This window comes from Megalobrama amblycephala, linkage group LG21 (assembly GCF_018812025.1).
Source record: "Megalobrama amblycephala isolate DHTTF-2021 linkage group LG21, ASM1881202v1, whole genome shotgun sequence".
NCBI lineage: Eukaryota > Metazoa > Chordata > Actinopteri > Cypriniformes > Xenocyprididae > Megalobrama > Megalobrama amblycephala.
In genome coordinates, this window is record NC_063064.1 from 6,243,544 (window position 1) to 6,253,920 (window position 10,377).

Here is a 10,377-nt window from a genome sequence, read left to right on the forward strand (position 1 = left end):
TTATATATATATATATATATATATATATATATATATATATATATATATATTAAGAAATAGCATGTAATTTGCCCCACACAAAATTAGTTTAATTTAATTGCAGTAATTGATATTAAACAAAATATTAAGGGGAATGGAAAAAATACATATATATATATATATATATATATGTTTTATGATCAAATATATTTGTCATTCGTTTTGTTTCTTCTTACGATGAAGAACTTTTTCTACAAAGAAATGTGTATAATAGAGAAGTACTGATATCATGTGGAAAAATTCACGTTAGTTTATTTAACTGGACAAAGCTACAAATTATGCGTGTATTAAACAGTAATAGTTGTAACATTTTAATGTACCTGTTGCAGGCAAGAACCAACTCTCTGATCAGGATCGCAGTTAACTTCTTGGCCTCCTTCGTAGTGTAGCATCTGCACATGATAGAGAAACATGTGAGGCAGCAATAAGTAAGCTCAGGGACAGTGTCTTGTATAAGAGTAACACAGCTGTTCGAAACTATGTTGAGAAAAGGTGGCTCAATATTAAAGAGGTAGGGTTTACAACAGTGTCACCTTGAGAATATTCTTTTGATGTCTGTGCATTGTCACAGTGGGAATTAGAATTAATTGTAGTGCTTTTATATACATTGACAGTAAAGGTATTTTTGATGTAGTGTAAAGAAAGGTCAGAAAGGTATTTATGTAGTGTAAAGGGAGATCAGAAAGGCTTTTTTTGCTTGGTACTTGTAACTAGATTTAAAAGTTTTTTGTTTTTTGTTTTTTTCTCCCAGAGGTGGTGCAGAGGATTCTCCCCTCATGGATTTAATGTATCTGTAACCACAAACAATGGCATCGAAGCAATGAACAACTCCCTGAAGAGCTTTTACCTGAAGATTTCGGGCACTAAAACAGTATCATCTTTGATTGAAATGATCGTTACTGAATTCATCCCAGAGCAGCTCTTCTCATATGCTAAACTTAATTACATGTACAGCAGTCAAGCACAGAGTATACAGTGCTGATGTTCCTGAGTTCCTCTGGGACCGTCCAAGATCTTTTGTGCAAAACTGCCTGAAAAACCTAGAGGCAGCTTGTTACTGTACCTTCCAACAGGTTCAAGAGCAGAGTAAGGGGCTTTATAAAGTCCAGAGTGAGCAGTCATGTGAATGGTACTCTGTGGATCTCGGAGACAAAGACCGTTTTCCGTCATGTGAATGCAGATCTTTTAATTCCACTTTTTTATCCTGCAAGCATTTTTTTTTGCTGTTTTCAAACACACTGACAGCTCATGGTACTCATTGTGCCCAGATGATATCAGCAGTCCTTATGTCACTCTTGACTCGGATGTTGTGTCAAGTCAGAAACATTTGGAGGTGAAGGAAGTGATTGACAAGGACACTACTGTCTGCACCGATAGCTTCGTGGGCAGCGCGCCAACATGTAAGGACAATACTGTACATCCTATTGCCATAGACTATTGTGACATTCAGTGCTTGAAGACAGACATGGAGGCAAATTGAAGTTTCCACTGCACAGTGTGCCCTTCGAGAGAAATTTAAAATTCTCCAGGATTTATCATACATATGCATGGATCATGAGTTGTTACATAATGCAACTACAGTCATTGATGAACTTGCGGGAAAGATGAAATGCTCTGTTCCAAAAGAAGACTTACTACCACTTCTAAGTAACCAAGATGACATAAAACTGAAACTTTGCGTACTTCCACCATAGAAAAGAAAAGGAAAGGTGAAAGCCAAAAAAAGGAGAATTGAGAAAAGAATCAGTGGTAAGGTGACTAAGGGAAGGAATGCTCTCTGCATCCATGTTAAGTCATCATTCAATGCAAATTTTTTTATGTTTTAGGTGAAACAGGGGACCAGTCTGGTTCTTTGAAAGAGAACTTGCTGACAGACTGCGCTAAAATAGATTTGCCAGATGAGTAGTATGTTCAAGTTATACATTGATTATACTGCAACTACAGTGATGGAAATAATTAAAGGTGTTATTGCAATGTGAAATTTAAAATATGGTATTATTTGGACAGAGGCTGAGACACTTCTGGCAGAGCTGATCAAGCATGACATTGCTGAGGTAGAAATAGGGTGGCCATTTCCATAACACCAAAAAGGAGGACACTTTGCGGCATTTAGTGAGGCAAGAATAATTGCATAGGACTCTGGTGTACTCGCAACTACAATGTACTCGTAATAAAATTTTTTCCATTATATCGATGATATCATGATACAGTGATTCTGAAAAAGCCTACTCTATTCATTGCCGGACAATTTGATGTAGACCTATGTGTAACAGAAGAGGTAAAAAGTGTTTGTTCACAGTATTTTTATTTATTCAAGACATTGTGATGTCTGTTTCTGTTTCAGCAGGCTTGTTTACGTTTTTAACCAATGATATAACAGATATTTATTTGACACCGCTTTCAGCCAATCGTTTGTTTGACCAGATCTTACGGTATTAGACGCTATGCTGCTGCACATTAAAAAAGAAAATGTTTCCAAACTTTTCACTGATAGTGTATGTGCTTTTGACACCTAGCAACAGTGTCACGTGATTTTACAGTATTATAAAACATTAGCTTTTTTTTTCTTGTTTTAACTGAGTAAAAATGAAACAAACACAACGAGGGCTTCTGCACGATTACTATTGAAGTCTTTTCGGGGCATGTAAATGGCGCATGCTCCTTGACCTTGCGAATAAGCCACGCCCTCGTGCTGTCGTCAGACTCGAAACCCCAAGTATTTAGTCTGAGCCGTTTAGACTGCCCTATCAATCATCTTGTCACAGTTAAAATCCTCCACATTGAATTAAATTTAATTTCCTACCATTTCGAAGAGAAATGTAGTCGCACGTTTATCTGCCAGTCATGGGTCTTTCATACAGAGAACTCTCCTCATCTTTGTAAAATGATGCATTTAAAAGTTAAAGGTGCCCTTGAGTGATTTGAAAAAAACATTTTAAATTGTTCCCTGATATCTACATAGAGGGTATGTGGCTTTTTTATGGCCGAAAATTGTCCAGATATGGTTTTACAGCTCCATTTATAACCCCACAAATAGCCCCTAGAATGAAAAGGTCTGTTTTTGCCTTATTTGGAAGGCTCATGAATAGTAATATGGTGCTCCGCTCTGATTGGCTGTTTCACTGTTCGGCTCCTTCCAGTAGCTCACACTGATAGCGAACAAATCTGTACTGTACGGCGTGAACGATGGAGAGTTTTGGTATTCAACCTTATATGTTTGAGCCTGTTTCTGACGAAGATGCAGATGTAGAGGAACAACCAATTTTGTTGCGATTGGCCATAGACGTTTCTGAGTGGTAAGTTAGTCTTTATTTTCAGTATGCACCTGCAAAACGTAACTGTTACGTCAATGGAACTAGCATATAGCGTTAACTTTAGACTATAACTCATAACGTCAGTATTTGCAACTTTGTTTTAGCATTGTAAAAAAAAATAATTGTAATAATGTGTCGCTGTATGGTTTTACAATGATAGCTTCTTCACTTTGCAATAACAACTCTAAACAACGAACGAAAATTTGTTTCTAATATATTGACATTACCGATATGATTTTAAATTTGATTTATTTAGCCAACCAAAGTAAAGCATAGAAGACATTCCAAAAAAGCAGTGTCATGTTTACTACTCAGCTGCCGTAGTGTGATTACGATTTAGCTATTAGTAACAAAAACTTACATCGTCTATAAATATCTTTTTCCACAGGTGTACGCATACAAGTCATACAAGTTCTCAAAAATAAAAATATTTGAAAAAAAGTGACTAAATGTCTTGTCAAATGACTATCGTTTCAGTTTGAACGGTGTAGAAAGTTAGCTAGAAGGATCGAGTATCTGTAGCTATCTGTAAGCAAATAAACTAACATAGTTAGCTTCGGTGTAATGTGTTGTTGGTTAAATATAGGTCAAATTATAATTATATCCGACAAAAGAGAATTGGCATATGTATCTACGGTTATGTTATAGATTTATATAACAAAGTTTATTAAAAAATAAATTTTAACCTCACCGTTAATAGTAGTTACGTAAACTTTGCTATTTGTTACTGTACTAGCATCTTGCATTAGATCTAGACAACACTGGGTACATGGTCGTTAATGTTGTTAGCTCACTAAGAAACTTTACATTTAATCAGAAATAGTTTCTACAGCCAAGATGTGGATAAAAGCACTACTTACTGCTTGCGGGAATATAGTTGGAATTACCCCTTTCTTCAGTGTCAAACGCTGAGCGAAGCCTGCTTGATATTGTCCCAGGTTAGAAAAGCTGTCCGTGGTGAAATGGGCAGAGCAAACTAACAACTTTGAGTTAAATTGTTCCGGTATCCGGTTATAGATACACATCAGCCATGCCTTTTGACAGTTTTTTTCTGGAGGAAGACTATGAAAAGTTTTCACATCCCCTTCACAGCCTGGAACATAACATTTATTTCCATGATCTGCCATTTTCGCTGTTATCCTCGCTTGGCTTGTTTCTTCACTCTGCTTGCAGAACTTCCGATGATTCCGCTGGGCGGTTCCGCCTGGCCTGGATCATGAACATATGTAAATATTGGGGGCGGAGTCCCCGACTGTTACGTAACAGTCGGTGTTATGTTGAGATTCGCCTGTTCTCCGGATGTATTTTAAACAAATGAGGTTTATATAAGAAGGAGGAAACAATGGGGTTTGAAACTCAGTGCATGTCTTTTCCATGTACTGAACTCTTGTTATTCAACTATGCTAAGGAAAAATTCAATTTTTGATTCGAGGGCACCTTTAATGACCAAATGCATTGTTATAAAAGTTCACAATGCTGTTGCAGATTAAATATAATGTGAATAACATTTAATAAATATCTATTTGTCAGGTTATACTGATTATTAATCATTCAAGCCCCTTTATCTTAACCGCTCTGCTTAAAGGGATAGTTCATAGATCTTTAGTAAGGTCTGATCGCGTTCTGACAGCGGCAGTGATGTCTCGCGCATATACTTCAACGAGTGCTAGACATCACTGCCATTGTCAGAGCGCGATCAGACCTCACTAAGCGAATGCTGAATGTGGTTGGACATAGTGGTGTTTTAGAGTTAAAAAATGATATAAATACTTTTTTTTACAGTCTATGCTTCAATATCACACATATAACAGAGGTGTTGGTGTATTTATTCCACAGGTGTTGCTAGATTTGGATGCTACACTGTCTACACAAATTGCATATTTGCATATATTGAATATTTAGTTTTTATATGTTCAGATATGTGGAGAGAACCCAGCTAACAGGGAATGTTAATTTTTAGTTTTTTTTTTTTTTTTTACATGTTAATACTTGTTCAGAGAACATTCAAAAGTGACGTTCCCAAAATATTGATAGGTATGCACATTCATGACGGTACGGTAGGTGGCGCTATGCGCTTGTGTGCCCTATAAAAGAAGAAGAGTGTTTATTTCCGGAAACAGAGAGCGCATGGCTGCATGTCAGAGGGTTGGTTTGGATCATGGCTCAGTCAAACTCACTAAAAGCGAGTGTCCCGTCGTATTTAAAAGACGCACAGTTGATTAAACAAGGCGCAGAAGCTCGTGTCTATCGAGGTACGTTTTTGGGGCGGTCCGTCATTATTAAAGAGAGATTCCCAAAATTATATCGCCACCCTGAAGTCGATGAGAAACTGACGCGCCGCAGAACCACGCAGGAGGTGCGATCCATTACTGCGCTGCAGGAGAGCAGGTGAGCGCACTACAACACCTGATCCTGTGGGTTTATCGCGCACTACAGGTCCTGTGCGAGCGAGCGAGCGTTTACAACGCAGAGCAGGAACGGTACTCGCATATTATGGAGTAAATGTGTGTGTGTGTGTGTGTGTGTGTGTGTGTGTGTGTGTGTGTATAATATGTATATAGAAAATGTTAAGAAGTTATTTCTGAAGTATTTTTCGCAATCTTTTTTATTTTAATCAGGGTTTAAAAAGTGTCCTGGCTAAAGCATTTAATTTGAAGGTAGGCTAATTTAATAAAAAAAAAAAAAAAAAAATCAAATAGAGAAAGGTACAGCTCTGTGTACTTAAAGGCTTTAATGAGAAGAACTGCTATGAATATTACTTGATGCTTGCTATAAATAATGTGATTTGATTTGATTTTGAAATCACTCCAAAATAAAAGCATATACAAATGTAATTCATTAAAGGTGCAGTAAGCAATTTCTGAGAAACACTGTTCATATTAGAAGTCAACCCAAACAAACGACTTTCATCTGCCCACAAAATGCATGAACATAAAGTGCAGGAAGTGGATGTCTCTTTATAATAACTTAAGTGAAGCAAAATAATGCTTAGATAAAAAAGCAAATGACAAGGAAGAACAAAAAAATGAACTTACAAAACGCAAGTATATAGAAGCTAGAATTGGTTGTTAATCACCAGCAGCTCCAGACAAACGATGACACTCCAAACTAGGGCTGGACGATTAATCGAAAAGTAATTTAAACTGGAATACAGAACCTCTAACCGACGTTATTTCAGTTTTTTTTTTTTTTTTTTTTTTTTTAAATCCTTTTCCCCCTTAAAAACATAGTACCGCGTGTGCAGCCACGTGACTCTACCCCTGTCCAGTCAGTGGCATAAAAGCAACACGGAGGTCAACGTCAGTTCAACACATAGTGGCGTGCGAGCGGTGAGCCTTGCGTCTTCACTAAACTTTGTCAGTCGTATTTGTTTTAAGGTTTGCCAGTTTGGACGTTTCAAGCGATTTTAGACGATCTGATTGTGGCACGAACACTCATACAAAGAGTAGCTGCACAAAACGTGAAGATCGAGCGCACAGAGAGGAGCAGAAAGTAGTTGTCAGCGCTGTCCTGTGATTTATCAGTAAAGTAGCTTAGAAACTCAAATCTTATTATAGCATATATTTTTAAACTTTTGAAGGAACTATTTACAACCCACAGCTTCACAATTAATAGAGAGACGGTATGACTAATTCACACACGCAATCGCTCGTACTGGTACTGTGCTAATTTATCTTTATCTGATTTACAACGAGCAGAAATCTGTAAGAAATGTTACGAGCCATAGATAAATTTTTAGACACATTTACAGTACAAACCTTGTCAGTGAACTATGAGGGCAAACCCCCCCCCCAAAAAAAAAACAGAAACAAAATTGTTCATTAATCGTAATTGAGGTAAAATGTTCAGTTAATCGAGGTTTTGATTTTAGGTCATAATCGTCCAGCCCTACTCAAAACTGTCATGTTACTATAGCTAATATTACAACAACAGCATGTCTTGGTTCTGTGAAACCAAGCATAACCAGTGTTACTCGCGTATGGAGCAGAAACAACGCAACCTCGGCATCCATTTTCAGGCCTTCCTGCTTCGGTCTCTCCAGCGCTGGAAAGTTTTTCCTCTGACCGTTTCTATTTTAATGTCTCTCAGCCATCTCCCTTTCTACAGTCATATTCTGTCCTGTCTCTCTCAATCTGTAATTGAATCATCTTTTGACCCTTCTTGATTATTCTATACCAGAATTTTATTATCAACTTTTTAATCTGTTTGCATATGCTAACGTTAAGATCTTATAGTCTACGTTCATTAAAGTTGTGGGTCTTCAGTTATCTGTCTGGATTTTGTCTAGTTTTGGTATTAAACAAATAATACCTTGTTTTAAAGGGTTGGTTCACCCAAAAATGAAATCTCTGTCATTAATTTCTCACCCTCATGTCGTTCCACACCCATTAGACCTTCGTTCATCTTCAGAACACAAATTAAGATACTTTGATGAAATCTGAGAGGATGAAATCTTTTTTTATTCTTCATTGAAAGCAATAAAATTAGCACTTTCAGTGTCCAGAAATGTAGTAAATGTGTTAAAACAGTTGATGTGACTACAGTGGTTCGACCTTAATGTTATGAAGCGACGAGAATACTTTTTGTGCGCAAAAATGAAATGACAAATTTTATCACAATGTAGGCAATTTTATTTACTCAAAACCATTTATATTCCAATATAATTGTTTTTTGCTGGAAATGAGGTTAACAATACCCATAATTTTTCATATTTCTCTACCAATTTTGATACAATAGGACAAATAAAATAAAATACAATAAAACAAATGAAATGAATAGTGCTTTAAGTTTTAACAAAAGATACTACAGAATTAATAAAATTAAACAGTAAACTAAAAGTGCATATTCTCCACTGTATAAATTAAATATGCAATAATTCTTACTAAAGTCACAAAATGCACTCAAGTCATGAGCAATTAGTGATTAATTAACAATATTGACAGCAGCATTAGGTTTTTTAGGTTGCTGTCACTTTAAGAGCTAATGCACAGATGCAGTATACTGACACATACATTTGTCCCCACCTGATCACATTCACGTTGTGTGTATTTGAGCAGTTAAACAATAAGATGTGATATACATTAATTACATCTACTCTGATCGACTTGTTTGTTTCCTTTGTCCCAGGTATCAACGCACCTGTTGTGTATTTCGTTGACTACACCACGCATTGTATTTTCCTGGAGGATATTATTCACTCTGTGTCGGTCAGAGACCACATTGCATCAGAACAAAACCCACAGCGCCTCCAGGCTCTAGCAGACAAGATCGGTGAAGTCCTGGCTCAGATGCATGACGAAGATGTCATTCATGGTGATCTCACCACCTCCAACATGCTTCTGATTACCAGAGCTGACCAGCAACATATTCACCTGGTTCTGATTGACTTTGGCTTGAGTTACATTTCTGCGCTAGCAGAAGATAAAGGAGTTGACCTGTATGTGTTGGAGAAAGCTTTTCTCAGCACTCACCCCAAAACAGAGACTTTGTTTGAGAGACTTGTGAAAAGTTACACGGCTTCATCTAAAAAGTCCTCGGCAGTCATCAAGAAACTGGACGAGGTTCGGTTGAGAGGACGGAAGAGGTCTATGGTCGGATAAAGCGCAGTACGCAATATATTTTGGTGTCACGTGCTGTTTTTACAAGCTTAGAGCTGTAGTTTGATGTTGGAAATGTAGTCATCTTTACATTTATTTGAGCTCTAGTATACAAATATAATGTAATAAATGGTTTAAACTCAAATGATCAATTCATAATAGACAAATGTACACCCTTGACTGAAGACACCAACATTTACACATGGAAAGCCTCTGATTATTTTTTTTTTTTTTGAAAATGTTCATAATCAGTGTTGTTCAAAGAGTGGTCTTGTTGGTTTTTAATGTAGTGTTTTTTTTTGTTGGTAAATATAAATAATAATATAGAGCAATAATTGTCAAAAAATTAGAGCTGAATATTTTGAGGCCTACTAAAAATACATGTGATGCTAAACATGTAAACCAGGATCCTCGAAACCTGCAAATGTATCCAAAAAGAACTGGATCAAAATTTTGTACTGTTGAAATCAATAATATATAGTTTCTAGAATTAAAAACTCTTTAGCTATGACAAAAACGGGCAATTAAAAAAAAATAATCTCAAAATATTTGATGGCAATGAGAAGCAAATGCTAATGTTCATGATCACTAATTTTCAGTTTAATTGATCTCTAAATCTAAACAAAATACATAATAGATCATTGGACATACACTGTTAAATATACTAATGTTAATACATTAATACATTGTACATATTATACAGGAATTTTCATGGTTGTACAAAAACGGCTTATTCATATCTAAAACATATTTGCATCCTCAGAAAATATAGCAGTTTCTGTATAAAACAAAACATGCAGTAAAAGATACAAAAATAAAAAGTGCCCAACCAATAGAAACAGAATTTAACAATAAATAAAAAATACAAATTCACCATCAGTTTTTGTTTTATTCTAAAGCAGTAGGTTGACAAGAAAAAAATAAAAAAGGCAATTGCGACTTTCTCACAATTCTGAATTTTTTTAAAGATTTAAACTTCCAATTGTGAGGAAAAAAAGCCAGATGTTATAATTTGCAATTGCAAGTTCATATCCCATAATTCTGACTTTTTTTTCTCAGAAAATTTAAATATTTACAAGTTATAAAGTCTGTATTGTGAGATACAAACTCGCAATTCTGACATTTTCTCACAATTTTGACATAATTTATAACTCGCAATTGCGAGAAAAAAAAAAATGTCGCAATTACTTATTTTATTTTTTATTCCATAGCACAGAGAACATCCACATGCTAAGGTTAATAGGCAAAATGGTCCAAAAATGAAATCCTTAAACATTAAAACCCTGATAAATTAAAATGTCTCTAAATTAAGCATATAAAAACAAATACAAAGTTCTGTCATGAAACTCTAGATGGCGCAGGCTGATAGGTTCTTAACTCAATCTGCTTGCAATCGCATCATTCTTTATAGGGCAAAGCTGATTGGT

The 10,377-nt window shown here is 35.9% G+C and overlaps 1 protein-coding gene and 1 long non-coding RNA gene across 2 annotated transcripts; both read left to right on the forward strand.

Moving 5' to 3' along the window:
• Window positions 1–217: 217 nt before the first annotated feature.
• On the forward strand, window positions 218–3,411 carry LOC125256900. The gene is made up of 3 exons (XR_007182209.1): window positions 218–1,788; window positions 1,866–1,944; window positions 2,047–3,411. It is a non-coding gene; the product is annotated as an uncharacterized LOC125256900 (long non-coding RNA).
• A 2,028-nt stretch (window positions 3,412–5,439) lies between these two features.
• LOC125256899 (EKC/KEOPS complex subunit Tp53rk-like) lies at window positions 5,440–9,095 on the forward strand. Its single transcript, XM_048173221.1, is given in 3 exon segments — window positions 5,440–5,721; window positions 5,723–5,741; window positions 8,481–9,095. Coding segments are annotated over 3 exon segments (702 nt in total). The 5' UTR covers window positions 5,440–5,511; the 3' UTR covers window positions 8,954–9,095.
• The last annotated feature ends 1,282 nt before the right edge of the window (window positions 9,096–10,377 follow it).